The 16,793-nt window shown below is 45.0% G+C and overlaps 1 protein-coding gene across 2 annotated transcripts in view; it reads right to left on the bottom strand.

Moving 5' to 3' along the window:
- Positions 1 to 645: 645 nt before the first annotated feature.
- The window catches only part of coq8b (coenzyme Q8B), a 101,508-nt gene continuing 85,360 nt past the window's right edge, over positions 646 to 16,793 (bottom strand). For both annotated transcript variants that reach the window (XM_063063503.1, XM_063063504.1), the window contains exons 11-15: positions 13,179 to 13,320; positions 12,412 to 12,519; positions 8,220 to 8,285; positions 5,452 to 5,538; positions 646 to 1,351 (exon numbers count right to left, since the gene is read on the bottom strand). In XM_063063503.1, the coding sequence (XP_062919573.1) occupies positions 1,037 to 1,351; positions 5,452 to 5,538; positions 8,220 to 8,285; positions 12,412 to 12,519; positions 13,179 to 13,320 (718 nt within the window). In that variant the 3' untranslated portion in view covers positions 646 to 1,036. The remainder of the gene's footprint in view (positions 1,352 to 5,451; positions 5,539 to 8,219; positions 8,286 to 12,411; positions 12,520 to 13,178; positions 13,321 to 16,793) is intronic.

The raw sequence follows: 16,793 nt of genomic DNA, 5'->3' as shown, positions 1-16,793 counted from the left end.
GCTGCATCACCATCTGGGATTGGGAGGGGGTGCTTCTACACAGGATTGAAATAAGCTACTGAGAGTTGTAAACTTAGCTTCATCATGGGCACTAGCCTCTGTAAGTATCCAGGACACCTTCAAAGAGCAATCCCTCAAAAAGGTGGCGTCCATCATTAAGGACCCCCATCACCCAGAACCTGCCCTTTTCTCACTGTTACCATCAGGGAGGAGGTACAGGAGCCTAAAGGCACACATTCAAAGATTCAGGAACAGCTTCTTCCCCTCTGCCATCTGATTTCTGAATGCATGCTGAACCCATGAACACTACCTCACTATTTATTTTTAATTTCCATTTTTGCTATACTTACTTAACTAAATATACTTACTGTAATTCACAGGTTTTTTTCTCTATTATTATGTATTGCATTGTATTGTTTTCACAAAGACAACAAACTTCACGACATATGCTGGTGATATTAAACCTGATTCTGATGTTCTCCCCGTGATCACGCAAGTTTCCTCCGAGTGGTCCAGTTTTCTCTCCACGGACCAAAGACATACGTAAAGGTTGGGGTGAGGGTTAATAACCTGTGGGCATGCTATTCGGGCTGCCCCAGCAGAATCCTCGCGGATTTGATTTTACGCAAAATGATGCACTTCACTGGTATGTTTTAATGTTCTGACGTACATGTAATAAATAATAAAAACGACATCCCAAGGCAATGAATACTCTCCTGTTTGATAGTACAAATATTCCAAAGTAATATTAGTTCCCACATATGACAAATTTATTTTAAAAATAGCATTCCTGCAGACTCATGAACTTGGTGGTCAATGTTCACGTACACATTGGAGGAGTTTTCAGGGCTAGAGAGGAAGTAAACAATAAACCAAGCCACCACCTGCAGGTGAACACTCCATTGGACGAGGGTCACAGTGGAAGGAACGTGATTGGTCAGGTTCCACTTACAGTGCTCAGAATCCACCAATAGGAATGTCATCTGTAAAGAATACATTTAATCAGTGTCCTAGCTCCCAAACCGTTCTTCTGAACCTAGGCCACCGAAGGACGCTGCATCTGAAATGGCTCCTCCTCCAGTTGGTTGAAGTACTCAGCATAGATCTTGTCAAACATCTCCTTGCAAGGGATGTTTGCCTGCAGTTTGGAACAGATGAGGAAGGAGCCAGCCACTTTACGGTGGAGCGAGTACGATTCCTCGGGAGGGGGTGTCAGCCTATGCTTCAGCATCACTGGGATCAGCCTCTGGATTCGACGTGTGGTGTCCTGGGACCCAAAGTCGAAGGACTGGGTCTGAGCAAATGCCTCCCCGAGAGTCATCACAGCATCAACGTGAGCATCCTCGAAGACCTGGAAACAGCACAACAAATTGACTTGATCAGAGAACTGGGGCACAGTAATCTCCCATCCCTGCAAGTTCATGCAATCATACCACCAATGTTCTCTTTCTCCTATTCTCAGTCTGTGCCCTCTGGTCCTACACTTCTCCACTGTTGGAAACATCCTCTCCATGCCCACTCTATCTAGCCAGGGGTACCCAGCCTTTTTTATGTCAGACCAATCCCATTGCAGGTTGCAGGGACCCCAGGTTAGGAAGCCCTGAACTAGGCCCTCCAATGTTCGGTTGGTTTCAATGAGGTCCTCCCTTGTTCTTCTAAACTCCAGTGAGTACAGACTGAGAGTCATCAAACGCTCCTCATACGCTAACCCTTTCCTTTCATTCCTGGGATCATTCTCACTCACAGTCGTTAAGCAGCTCAGTGGCTGTAAAGCAGACATAAGATGGTCATGTTCATAATAAAGGTGCACAGTCAGCACAACGCCTTATGGTACCAGCGTCCCAGGTTCAATTCCCACCGCTGCCTGTAAGGAGTTTGTACGTTATCCCTGTGTCTGCGTAGGTCTCTTCTGGGTGCTAGGTTTCCTCCCACAGTCCAAAGATGTACCGGATGGTAGATCAAGTGGTCATTGTAATTGTCCTGTGATTAGGCTAGGATTAAATCAGGGTTGCTGGGCAGTGCGGCTCGAAAGGCTGGAAGGGCCTATTCTGTGCCTTAGCTCAATAAATAAATAAACAAACGGATTGAAACCCTCCCTCCAGCTGTCAGTACGTGAGGTATCTCTGGGATGGAATAATCCAACCCCGAGAACTCCCTGCTATCAAACCACCCCAGGAGGGGCATCAGAAGGGCAAACCCGCTAAAACTCAACACAATAATTTACCCCCAATCTCACTCCAGCCCCATAATGAGTTGCCAATGTGGTGACAAACTGCCATCATGTCACCAGATGATGCATGAACTGTGCTTGGGACAGCAGCGCACAGGACACTGAGCCTGGGACGGAAAGTGCTCAGTACACATGTGCTCTTACACACAGCCACACACTACCGTTGCATTGTCAATCTGCTGTTGTTGCACTTCGATGTCTTCCCCAATCGGCTTTATGGTGCCTTTCTACCATACATGGCAGAGTATTCCACTTCTTTAGTGATGGGGATGGAAGTATGTATATGTTGTTTGTACACTGTATTTAAGATAGACACTTCTGCCTATATTGTAATATGATCGTGGGGTGCATCATATTCTGATTCATGTGTAGTCTTACGTTAACTTTGTGAGTAATTAAAGATGGAATGTCCTTTTGCCTCAAAAACGGGGCAGATTTCTTTCAGTGGTAGAGCGAGATTGAGGCTTCTAGGACAAAATATGGAGCTGTTATTGTATTTTCTGGTATCTGTCTTTTTGTATATATTGGCAGTTTTCTTTTCACTGTTTTTGTTCATTTCTGTAGGTTTAATTTTTGATGCACTTAAGGCACACATGCACTGTAGTGCTGAGTGACCCCAGCAATTTTGGTCATAACCTACATATCGTAACAGAACCATGATTTATTTACTTGTGTTTTAGCAATACAGCGCCAGTCAGCCCCTTCTGGCCTACTGATCTGCACCACCCAGCAACCGACCTATTTAACCCCTAGCCTACACGGGACAATTTACCGTCTGTCCTTGGACTGTGGGAGGAAACCAGAGGAAATTCATGCGTTCGCAGGGAGAACGTACAACTCCTCAAGGCAGCAGCAGGAGATGAACTCCGAACTCTGATGCCCTGAGCTGTAACTGTATCGTGCTGACTTCTATACTACTGACTGGCCAGTCAGCCCTTCTGAGCCGTTCAGACACTAAATTACATTATAGATTATCTACCTCTCAACTTGGTTCCTTTGCCAAAAAAAACCTAACAACAGATATGGAAAAACTCAGCATGTCAGGTGACACCTTATAGAGAAAGGAAAAGTCATTAACCTGAAGCGTGAACATATTCTCTTTCACAGATGCTGCCTGAACTGCTGAGGGTTTCCTTCATTTTCTGTTTTTATTTTAGGTGTTTCAGCATCTGCAGGTTTTTTTCAGATTTTCTTCCCCCCCAGCTCCATGCCACTTGAGGTCAAGGGCTCACACAATGGCTTGGCTCACCAAGCTGCAGCTTCACCACACCAGAGATCTGGGTTCAGCCCCGACCCCAGTGCTGTCCATGCGGAGTTTACATTCTCTTCTTGTCACCCTGTGGGTACTCTAGTTGCCTCCCACGTCCAAGCAGACCTGCAGGTTGGTTGGCTGATTTGCCTCTGTAAATCGCCCTGAATGAGTGGGTGAGTATTAGGAAGAGGAGAATGTGCGGAGAAATAATTTGTGGGATCAGTGTGACTGACTGGAGAGGGGGATTGGTTGATGGTCTGATTCTGAGCTGTATGACGTGATGATATGTTGTTGCACTCAACATTAGCAGTTTGCGAATTTCCATCAGATTTATCCCTAACCCTTTAAGGTTAATGCTGAGTGGAAGGACAAAGCACTTAGTGCTTTCCTGGCATATATGATGAATAAACACTTCTCGGGCTTCCAGCCAGGTACAGGTATCAATTTTTACTGATTTTTCGATGACAGACTCCACCATCTTCATCAGGGATGATGGCTAGGCATGTCTAGTCAGGTGGTATATATACACATCTCCAGTCATCTGTCCCTCCTGATTGATTAATTCTCAGCCAATCAGGTTTCTGCTGTCCCACCTTGTTTAAAATCATATTCCACTGAGGTGTACAGGAGCACAGGAGGTGTATCCATTTGGGTTACCCAGAGAAATCTGCAGCAGCAGAACACTGCATTCACAATAACCACAGGATTGACTTCAACAGCACAAAAGTAGTGAGCCGCGCCAATGACTTTTGGGACTGCCTGGTGAAGGAAACCTTTGAACTAAGACTAGAGAATAACAATTTTAATAAGGAGGAAGGTCTCGCTCTAGGTAAGAACTGGAATATGATCTCAAACAAGGTGGGGCAGCAGAAACCTGATTGGTTGAAGAGACAATGGTGCCTAACAGCGACTCATTTGCTTGCATCTTTGGGAACGTTTCTATTTCTATCTTTAATATCTCGATTTTTCTCTTTCAGGGTTCTTTTGAAGACCCTGACCTGGAGTTACATGCTGACTTTCGTTCTTTGCAGGAATGGGACCCGCTCTTGGGGTCTCATGACTGGCCGTTATTTGATATACCGAGGATATGGCCTAGGAGATTAGCACAACTTTGGAGTTTCAGGATTTTGTGTCTCTGGAGGCGGGCGGGCTCGAGGTTGGTCCCTCTTCAGGAAATCAGTGTGTTTGGGAGATGGAAGATCTCTAGCTGTGTGCCCAGAGATCCGAGTTCTTTGGACACAGACCTCGGAAAAAAGCGATGCAACGGACATTTAACATCATAAATCAGTGAGTTGATTATTATACCTCCCCTCTCTCAATGAAACTGTGACACCTCTTTTTTTCCCTTATTAGGGAGAGACAGAGAGAGAGCCCGTGGTATGTTGAATACTGGGTGAATGAGTAGTCTTTGGGGTACTGCAAGTCTGTGTCTTTATTGATGCTTTGCTGTATACTTGAGTGCTCAAAGGTGGGCACCAATGCTATTTTTGCTGGTGGGGAGGGGGGATTGTTGCTTTGCTGCTGCTTGTGTGTGGGGGGGGAGCTGGGGGGGGCTTTGAGGTTCTAACATTTAACTGTCATTCATTCTTTGGGGCACTCCTCTGTTTTCGTGGATGGTTGCAAAGAAAAAGAATTTCAGGATGTATATTGTATACATTTCTCTGACATTAAATGTACCTTTGAAACTTTGAAAGTAACCAATAGGAGGGACAGACGATGGGAGTTGAGTATATATACCACTGGTCTAGACATACTTAGGAATCATTCCTGATGAAGATGCGGAATTTGTCATCGAGACGATCATTAAAATCGACAACTGGGCCCAGCTGGAAGCCCGAGAAGAGTTTATGCGTCGGTAGAAAGAAAATTCCCTTTCTCCGCCTTTTGCGTGGATGTGTTCGACAGACTCCTGACTGGATCTACCTGTCCTGTTTGTCTTCCCCGCCCACAAATCTAATCTCAGACTTGCCTTTGTCTCATATCCAGTTAGAAATTTCAAATCCCGCGATTTCTGCAGCACTTTCCCTCGGTCACCGTCGGCAGCTGCTCGGATCACCTGGGGGGAGAAAGGGAAAATAAGACTGCTGGAGCTTGGAGCCAGGACATCTAAGGAGTGTTACGGAAACAGCCTCTTCCCCCCTTTTGAACAGTCCTTGAACTCATGAACACTACTTCATTATTTCTAAACACGAGACACAAAAAATACAGAAGGTGGAAATCTTGAGCAACACACACAAAACTCAGCAGGTCAGGCAGCATCTATGGAGTGGATAAGCAGACTTAGTTCCTTAAGGTTGTTATAGCCAGGGGTGGTAATGGGGATAAGCTCCCACTACCTAGCCAATGCTCCCAATGATGTGCATCTCAAACAGCCTCCCAAGCCCAGAGGAGCTGTTTCTACTGACATGAAAAGGGGCAAGGGCAGATTACTGGCACCTTAAAACCAGTCGCTTTAGGCAGATGGCACTTGTCAGCTGTGGTTGGCAGCTCATCTAGGAGAAGGAAAACTCTGATCTCAAACCTCCACTGGCTTGCAGCTATAGCTGCTCATGGGAAAGGTTTCGGGAGTAAACTCTGAAGGAAAAATCTGGAGCTGGAGTCCCTAAAGCAGTCCTGACATCAATGCTGACTGACATCAGATGTGTGGAGAGGGGAGCTTGCTACATGGGTAACAGCTTGCTCTCCGAATCGTACTGCCCTGGCTTGTGTATCTAGACAGCCAGGATGCAACATCCATTGTTGACCCTGACCAACAGGGTCTCTCTCTCTCAGGTTTCTGATCAGGAAGGGTGCAGAAGCAAGAATAAAAAGGTGGTGGGAATGGAAGAAATCCAAGCTGACAGGTGATAGGTGAGACCAGGCGAGTTCCTCCAGCATTTTGAGCGTGATGCCCAGCATCTGCAGAATCTCTTGTGATTACGATTTAAAATGGGTAAATTAGTTTACTACTGTTGCATGCATCAAGGTACAGTGAAAAACTTTGTTTTGCATGTCATCACCTCATCTCATCAGTCTAAATAAAGTGTTACAGTTATGGAGAAAGTGTAGTGCAGGCAGGCAATAGGGTACAAGGCCTTGATGAGGTAGACTATGAGGTCAAGAGCCCATCTTATCATACATTTTAAAGACAGCAAATGTGAAAATATCTGCAGATGCTGGAAATCCAAAGCAACACATACATATAAAATCTCAGGAACTCAGCAGGCTAAACAGCATCTATGGAGAAGAATAAACAGTCGATGTTTCAGGCTGAGACCCTTCTTCAGGACTGGAAGTGAAGAGGTGAAGTCAGAATAGGAAGGTGGGGGGAGGGGAGGAAGAAGTACAAGGTGGAGGGTGATAGGTGAAACTGGGTGGGGGGAGGGTTAAGTAAGGAGCTGGGAAGTTGATTGGTGAAAGAGATAAAGGGAATGCAGATATATCTGTGCGTGGGCTCTTGCTGTTCCTAAATGGATACATTTCTGCATATTGCAATAGCAGCTATAGGCTTGAGATTGGGTTAGAACCTGCAACCTTCAGATTGGCTGGCAGGAACAGTTATTACCCTTCAACCATCAGGCTCCAGAACTGGTGTGGATAACTTCACTCACCACAACACAGAAATGATCACTGACACATCTTTGTATTCACTTTCACAAGCTCCACAACTCACGTTCTCTGTTTGTTTGTCTACCTGCCTGTCCGACTATGTATGTACGTATTGGGTCGAGTTGTTCTCCAATCTTGGCAACTTATCTGCAAAGTTTCATCACCATACGAGGGGACATTGGCAGTGCGCTGTTGATTGTGGTGTGTCTTCCAAATGCTTAGCCTTTATATACTTATCCATCAGCTGATTGGTCGTATTGTACCTTATATTGATAAGTATATAAAGGCCAAGCATTCGGGGACACTCCACAATCAACAGCGCACTGATGATGTCTCCCCGTATGGTGATGAAACGTTTGCAAGTAAATTGCCAAGATCGGAGAACAACTCGGTGCAACCTTTGACTGTCGGACTTGCACATTTTCCACATTATTTATTTATTTATTATGACGTGCTTCTTTTTTGTATTTGCATAATTTGTCAGTCTTTGTGTAGTTTTCCACTGATTCTATTGTACTTCTTTGTTCCTCTGTGAATGCCTGCAAGGTAGTATTTGGTGAGATTTACGTACTTTGATAATAAAAATTTGCTTTTAACTTTGAGGAAGGATATCCGCTAAGTCCATCTAAGAGGACCACAACCTTATTGTAGGGTTTGGAGGCTTGCGTGCCCTAATGACCCGGAGAGCTATGCTGGCTGGAAATCACGGCTTTATGCTTTGGCTCATGGTAGGGTCACCCATGTCAAACAGGTCAAAGAGTAGAGGCCAGACCAAGAGTGATCCACCAGCCCTCCAGGTTCAGGGGTTCAGCTCAGGACTGACAACCCTGACTGGTCAAACAAAATTGTTATGGAAACAGCAATGAAGAATCCTTCTTCACCTGAGTGAGACGGTAGTCTTGAGGCTCCACCCTGGCCTTACATGACTGTCAGTAGTGAAAACTGAGTTACTAACACGATGACGGAAGCCCTGAACACTGCCAGAGAAACTTCACTGCTGTCCTAAACACCAGCAAGGTAACAGGCAGTAAGTACCCACTCAGTCACTGTGTAAAGTGCTCACCTGGTGAGCTGAGATATCTCGTCCTCCAACATCGGCACTAACGTGCTTTACATTTAACAAGAATAGCATGGATACTTTCCACCTACCTCAATGTAGTTATCCGTAAATTCTTTACCATATTCCCTGCTTGCTCCAAAATCCAATAATGTTAACTGTTGGGCAAGAAATACAAAATTAAATCTTGCTGTTAAACTCACAGGATAAAAGGCAGCATCGCACGACGAGATATCTTGTGTTCTTAAGACATTGTGAAAGAACATACAACCCTTGAGCCTGTTCTGCCATTTAATAGGATCAGCATTAATTGGATCTTTCAATGGTTCAAATGCTTCGATTTAATATCAGAGAATGCAGACAGTATACAATCTGAAATTCTTACTCTTCACAGACATCCATGATACAGAAAAACCCCCAAAGAATGAATGACAGGAATGTCAGACCCACAAAGCTCCTGCTCCCCCTCTGACACACAAGCAGTAGCAAAAGCATCAACTCTCCCCCTCCACTCCTCCTCCCCCCAACCACCAGCAAAAACCCAAAGAGACAGTGATCTGAAGACCATTAAAAATACAGTCCATCCTAACACTCTGGTGTCTCAGACAGGCTCTCTTTGGCCACAACTTCAATTTCTGGCTAGATCTTTGCAAAAACAAACCTCCCCTGACTATCAGATATCCAGCCTGGCTTTGAAGACATTCAGTCTTTGAAGCTTTCTGGGATAGAGAATTCTGAGAATGACTTCATCTCTACCTTAAACAGACAACCCTGTATTCTGTAATTAAGCTCCCTAATTCTACAATTCACCATCAGGGAAAACATCTCGTTGAGATTCCATGGAATAAGGTTACCTCTCATTATGTTAACTTCCATTGAGGATTGACTTAGCCTTTAGTTACCCCACTATGGGTAAAAATGTTATTAAACTGGAAAAAGTGCACAGGAGATTTATAAGGATGTTGTCAGGACTGAGTCTTAGAAAAATACAGCAGAGATAGGCCCTTGGCCCATTCAGACCATGCTGAACAATATAAACTGCCTACTCCCATCAACCTGCACCAGGACCATAACCCTCCAAACGCCTCCCATCCATGTACCCATCCAAACTTCTCTTCAACTTTGAAATTGAGCTCTCATGCACCACTTGCGCTGGCGACTTGTTCCACACTCTTACCACCCTCTGAATGAAGTTTTCCCTCAGATTCACCTTAAACTTTTCATCTTTCACCCTTAACTCATGACCTCTAGTTGTAATCCCACCCAACCTCAGTGAAAAGCCTGCTTGCATTTATCCTATCTATGGCCCTCATAATTTTGTATTCCTCTATCAAATCTTCTCTCAATCTTCTATGTTCCGAGGAATAAAGTCCAGACCTATTCAATCTTTCCTTAACAGCTCAGGTCCTCCAGACCCAGCAACATCCTTGTAAATTTTCTCTGTACTCTGTCAACCTTATTTACATCTTTCCATCCAGGTCCACCAGGACAAAAACCTGGGCACTCAAGCACCTGTGCCCAAAAGAGAGTTCTCCATGTGAGGAAGGCCTAATCGATTCACTGGGTCATCGATCAGCCACTTGCCACGTTCTCGCAATCGATCTGCTATGGTACAACAACTCCTGTACACAGAGCCCTGACTGATGAAGGCCAGCATGCTGAACACCTCTCTCATCACTTGGTCTACTGTGATGCTGCTTTCAATGAACTATGCTCCAGTGCTCTGTGCTCCGTCATACAGAAGGAGATTTGCGGGTTCGGTAAGTGAAACAGCAGACGCTGATTGTGGGTAAGTACAGCAACTGTTTATTCACAAGCAAGCAATGAAACACTGTACACGCCTGTACATCAAACAAGCGCTCATCTAAGTCACCCAAATGTCTGTGCACCATTCAGTTAGGTCCTCTGATATAGAGTAACAGACAACAACAGTTTCAGAGTGGATCAAATTATAAGCACATTTATTACTTGAAAGGGAATGTCTACCTCCATTCGTTGTCACTGGAAAGTAGCTTCAATCTTAGAGCTCAGAACAAACCATTTTTATATTTTTTTACAGAGACCAGTAATTTAACTTCATCTGCTTGAGATCATTCCATCTGATAATGACATCCTAGCATCTGTAGCACAATCAGTCCATTTGTCTTTTGTGGCTTCTTCTCCACCACCACCACTCCCCCCAATAAAAGCTGTATCCTGTTTTTCTCGGTTACCAAAACATTCCTCATCATAAATACACCCATGCTATAAAACACACAAACACTTCTTGTAAGCCTCCCATCCTAATGAACTAACAACACACTCTGGGGCCACACAGGTTCAAATTTGTCACGTTACATTTTACAAAAGTTACAAATTCATAAAGACCAGGGTTACAGATATAGTTCCACATAAACTATAGAAACTACAACACTAAGCTCTCAATACACTTGTTAAATCTCTCCAATTTGCACAACAAGATTAAACAAGCAATAAACATCTACTTAACTATGTGTCCACCCAAAATACGAGACCCTCCCCCTATTAACTGTAACACACTTTCCAAATGGTTTCTCTAGCACTGCCTGTGGCTCTCAGCCCGGAGTAGCTCAGGGTCAAGAGGGAGATGCGCGCATGTGTGTTCACCTTTATACACCTGAGAACTAGAAGCCAGTCAATGTAATCACAGCACATGGTCTAGGACCAGAAACCAGTGCCACAGGGCACAGGAGCAGGAGCAACCTCTCCTCCTCCACTCTCACCCTGAACACCAGCATGCCTCAAGGCTGTGTGCTGAGCCCTCTTCTGTACTCCCTTTTCACCTATGACTGCATTCCTGTACATGGTTCTAACTCCATAATCAAGTTCGTAGACGACACCACAGTGGTTGGTCTGATCAGAGGGGATGATGAGACGGCCTACAGGGACGAGGTCCAGCACCTGGCCGCATGGTGTGCCGACAACAACCTGGCTCTTAACACCCAGAAGACCAAGGAGATCATTGTGGACTTTAGGCATGCCAGGAGTCACACTCACGTCCCCATCTACATCAACGGAACTGTAGTGGAGCGTGTATCAAGCTTCAAATTCCTTGGTGTCCACATTTCCGAGGATCTCACCTGGTCCCTGAACTCCTCCATCTGGATCAAAAAGGCGGAACAGAACCTTTATTTCCTGCGAAGCATCAAGAAATCTCACCTCTGTCCCAGGATACTGACGGATTTTTACTGCTGTACCATTGAGAGCATACTCACCAACTGCATCTCAGTGTGGTATAGCAATTGTCCCGTATCGGTCCACAAAGCACTCCAGCGTGTGGTGAAAACTGCCCAGCAGATTATTGGCACCCAATTGCCCACCATTGAGAACATCTACCATAAACGCTGCCTGGGCGGGTGAAAAGCATTATCAGGGATGCATCTCATCCTAACCATGGACTTTTTACTCTCCTCCCATCCGGTAGGCGCTACAGGAGCCTCCGCTCCCGCACCAGCAGGCACAGGAAGAGCTTCTTCCCTGAGGCTGTGACCCTGCTGAACCTCTCATCACAGCGCTAAGCAGTATTGCATCCGTATTGTACTGCCTCAGTACTTTTATATTTGTGTGCTGTAAGCACTTTTTTTATTCATAGTTATTTTGTAAATAACACTATTCTTTGCATTTCCGGTCAGATGCTAAATGCATTTCATTGGCTTTGTATCTGTACTCGGCACAATGACAATAAAGTTGAATCTAATCTAATGGGAAGGCAGATACATACCTTGAACAGGCCCATCATTAACCAGCAGGGAGGAAGTGGCTCTTAGAACAATTTTCATTCGGCAAATAAGTTAATCTTCCATATTACAGTCCCTCTGTTCCATTAACTACCCTTGTGTCCCACCTCTCGTAGGATAAGTTCTATTTATCCTGGTCCGTGTCATGGCACTGGGATCTGGGACCAAGAGAGAAGAAAATAATCATGGAAGTCCAAGTTGTTGCGGTTCAGCTTGCTGCTCCACGACGGTTACTCGGCTCTGCGCTAAACTGAGGCTGTGGCTCAGTGTCTGTGGATGAACTCTTTTTCATAACCTTCAGTCCTGAATGATATTTGCTTACTTTTATTGTTTGCACAATTTGTTTTTTTCTCTCTGCACATTGGATGTTTGACAGTCTTTTTTTTAATAGATTCTTTTGGGTTTCTTTGTTTTGTGGCTGCCTGTAAGGAAACAAATCTCAAGGCTGTGTAATATATACATACATTGATAATAAATGCACTTTGAACTTTGCAACACTGGAGGTGAAGGAACAGTAAATGTGCCTCACCTTCTGCTTCTCTGCGTCAAAAAAGAAATTGGACCAGTTTGGATCGGTCTGCATGAACCTGAACTCAAACACTTCACGGAGACATAACTCGAGTATGCTGGAGCAAATCTGAAAATCGGAACATAGAACATTTACCCAAAAGCAGGATTCATAGGGAAACACAAAAAGATGACATTCAAATCAATCACTTCTGACAAAGGAGCACGGTAGCGTAGTGGTTAGCACAATGCTTTACAGCAGGGGCCTCCAACCTTTCTTGCACCGCGGACTGGTTTAATATTGACAATATTCTTGCGGACCGGCTGACCTGTGCCCCAGCAGGGGTGATGGGCTTAAGTAAGTCATGGTTGCAAAGCTAACATTGCCTTAAAGAGTTTGTTTGATGGTAGGTGGACTTGCAACTAATGTACGTCGTACCTAATGACAGATTGTTTTGATTGCTGGCTTAGGTGAAGAAACCATTGAAGTTAGCAACTTTCTCTCTCGTTCATAAAGAAAAATATTTTAATTAGAGTCAGGTAGAAAGAAGGCACGACAGTGGCTACATTTCTTTAGGAGTTGGAGGAGTTTGGTATGTCACCAAAGGCACTCAGGAAAGGAAACTGGAACACCAGCTGATCACGGGAAGAACATGCAAGCTCCTTACAGACAGATAGCGATGAGAACTGAACCCAGATCGCTGGCGCTGCAGAGGGCTACCACGCTGTCTTGCTCCCCCCAACTCTTCCCCAGAACCATCCTGACGAACAGACAAACTGCAAGCATACCTTATTCCGAGTGCACTGATCGAGATCGCCGCACTTGTCCAGGGGCATGCCCGACACCAACTCTGCAGTAAAAACTCGCTTCGTTGTGAGCTCGTCGATCACCGCTGGAACGTATAGGAAAGAATCGTCTTTCAGGAGCTCCCTGTGATTCAAGCCAAGATACAAGATGCTGGTCAGAATCAAGTACAGGCTCTTCACAGACTTTGATTCACGTGAAGAGGGAATACAGGACAACTCTGGGCATTATGAAGCAACTGCTGCCTCCGACAGTTACACATCACTATTTGGGCTTTATGACCACAGTTTATTACTGTGTGCACAAGTACTATGGAGAGAACTCTAACTGGTTGCATCACTGTCTGGTATGGAGTATCGGAAAAAGCTGTGGAGGGCAGCAAACTCCACTAGATCCAAAATGGGCACTAGCCTCCCCACCATCCAGGACATCGTCAAAAGGCGATGCTTCAGAAAGGCGGATCCATCATTATGGACCCCCATCACCCAGGACGTGGCCTCTTCTCATTGCTACCATCAGGGAGGGGATACACACACTCAATAGTTCAGCAACAGCTTCTTCCCCTCTGCCAACAGATTTCACAATGAACAATGATCCCAGATATATCCATCTATATAGATAAATATACAGTGAGGGTACCCAAGACTTTTGCACAATACTGTATTACTGTATTTGTCAACGTGGAGTGGCGAGTGAGATTGTAAATCTGGTGGGAGGAAAGGATGTTGGGAATGGCAAGGGTGGAGTGCCACAGGAGGGGTGTGGAACAGGTGGCACAGAAGGAGTGTCAAGGAAAGTCATTTAATTCCAAACAATTGGTTTATTGATCATCATGGAATGTCTCTCTGGTGCTTCCTGCTCCCTCCCCTCTCCCTTCCCCTTTTCCCAACTATGATTCCCCTCTCCCTGCCCCCTTCCCACTCTCAGTCCACAATAGAGACCCATATCAGAATCAGGTTCATCATCACTCACATATCTCATGAAATGAGTTGTTTTTTGCGGCAGCAGTACAGTGCAATACATAACATTACTACAGTACTGTGCAAAGGTCTTTGGAACCCTAGCTATATATAAAGTACGTGCCTAAGACTTTTGCACAGTAATATTTATAAATATTTCTTATTGTAACTTATAGTTTTTAAAAATATATTGCAATGAACTACTGCCGCAAAACTAGAAACATATCTCTGACATTTATTATCATGTCAGAGATAATAAATCTGATTTTTATACGTAACTGCACAGGAGCAATGAAAAATTTACAGCAGCAATTTTGACACAAATATAAATGGGTGCATGCAAAATTCACTTTTCACCCTTAACCCATGACCTCTAGTTGTAGTTCCACCCAGCTTCAGTAGAAAAAGCCTGCTTGCATTGACCTTACCTATACCCCTCATAATTTTGTACATTATCAACGTATCCTTATACAACTTTGAGATTTGTCTTCCCCAGATAGCCATGAAACAAAGAACGTCAAACCCACCAGCACAAAAAACCAGCATCCCAATCATCAACACCCAAACCCTCCTCCCACAAAACAAAATCGCCCCCAAACCCCCTTCCCCCGCACAAAAAAACAGCATCCCAATCATCAACACCCAAACCCTCCTCCCACAAAACAAAATCGCCCCCAAACCCCCTTCCCCCGCACAAAACGGAACAAGAACATCGATCCCAAACTCCCTTCCCCTGCACAAAACAGAACAAGAACATCGATCCCAAACCCCCTTCCCCTGCACAAAACAGAACAAGAACATCGATCCCAAACCCCCTTCCCCCGCACAAAACAGAACAAGAACATCGATCCCAAAACCCATTCCCCCGCACAAAACAGAACAAGAACATCGATCCCAAACCCCCTTCCCCCGCACAAAACAGAACAAGAACATCGATCCCAAAACCCATTCCCCCGCACAAAACAGAACAAGAACATCGATCCCAAACCCCCTTCCCCCGCACAAAACAGAACAAGAACATCGATCCCAAACCCCCTTCCCCCGCACAAAACAGAACAAGAACATCGATCCCAAAACCCCCTTCCCCCGCACAAAACAGAACAAGAACATCGATCCCAAACCCCTTTCCCCCGCACAAAACAGAACAAGAACATCGATCCCAAAACCCATTCCCCCGCACAAAACAGAACAAGAACATCGATCCCAAAACCCATTCCCCCGCACAAAACAGAACAAGAACATCGATCCCAAACCCCCTTCCCCCGCACAAAACAGAACAAGAACATCGACCCCAAAACCCTGCCTCTTGCACAACTAAACAGAAAGAAATGGGTGAAAAACACAAAATATAAAAACTGTAAGTCTGTGAAAGTCCACTGTCCATTAACGCAATAGTCCAAACAGTAATTCAGAACCAGGGTTACACCTTCGTTGGTCAACACCACACGAGCACAGAGCCTATTGCCCTGCCACAGTGAGCCACACACTAGACGGCTGCTTGCAGATTCCTGGATTTCTAACACCACGTTGTCTTTATATACTACAGCAGTGCTTTTATGAAAAGTACTTCAATGGCTGTAAACCATAGCAGGATCACACAAGGCTATGCTATAGTGTTGATTGGAATAAACCTCTTTAAATCTTTAATGGTGTTGCTACTTACACGGTATGGACACTGGCACTTTCTGCTTGAATTTAATTGACTCGGCAGGATTAAATCACTTGCAAATTAACTCACACAGTTGCAGCAACATTTGAACAAATGCAGAATTTAGATTCTTCTCCAGCCTGCAGAGTGCCATCTATCATCGCCAAAGGTCTCTGCCAACCTCTTCTAAAGCTACACAGGTCGTCCCCAGTTTACAGCAGGGCTCTGTTCCTGTGGACTGTTTGTAACCTGTTGTTACGAGAACCACCATCTTGTTGTAGAGTTTGGAGGTTTCTGTGCCTCATGAGGAGCTATGCTGGCCAGAGTAAAGGCTTTTGGTAGGGTCACCCATACCAAACAGGTCAAAGGGGAGGGGCCACACTAAAAGTGGTCTGCCGGTCCTCCAGGTTCTGGGGTTCAGCTCAAGGCTAATAACCCTGACTGGTCAAACAAAACTGTTATGGAAACAGCAATGAAACCTTCGCCTGCGCCTGAGTGTGACGGTATTCCTGAGTCTCCACCCAGGACTGACAGTAGTGAAAACTGAGAGGAAGCTACCGACATGATAAAGAAAGCCCTGAACACCCCCAGAGATGGAGGGCCTTCAATGCTGTCCTAATAGCAGTAAGTTAGGAGTGTATCAGCGTACTGCAGAGTGTTCAACAGCGGGATAGAAGCTAGTGGCATGTGCTTTCAGGCTTTTGTATCTTCTGCCTGATGGTAGAGGGGAGATGAATATCTGGGGTGGGAGGGGTCTTTGCAGACGCTGGCTGCTTTACTGTGGCACTTAGAAGTTTATCATTGTACCGTAAAATGTTCAGCAGTGGGGCAGAAGCTGGCAGAGACTGGTGGGACGTACTTTCAGGCTTTTGTATCTTCTGCCCGACAGCAGAATGGAGAAGAGACAATGACCACGGTAAATTGATATATTTTTACTGTCACATGTACTGAGGTACAGTGAAAATTTGCACGCCATCCATACAGATCATGTT

The sequence above is a fragment of the Mobula hypostoma genome, chromosome 12 (assembly GCF_963921235.1).
Source record: "Mobula hypostoma chromosome 12, sMobHyp1.1, whole genome shotgun sequence".
Taxonomy (NCBI): Eukaryota; Metazoa; Chordata; class Chondrichthyes; order Myliobatiformes; family Myliobatidae; genus Mobula; species Mobula hypostoma.
This window is presented reverse-complemented; position numbering and strand designations above follow the sequence as displayed.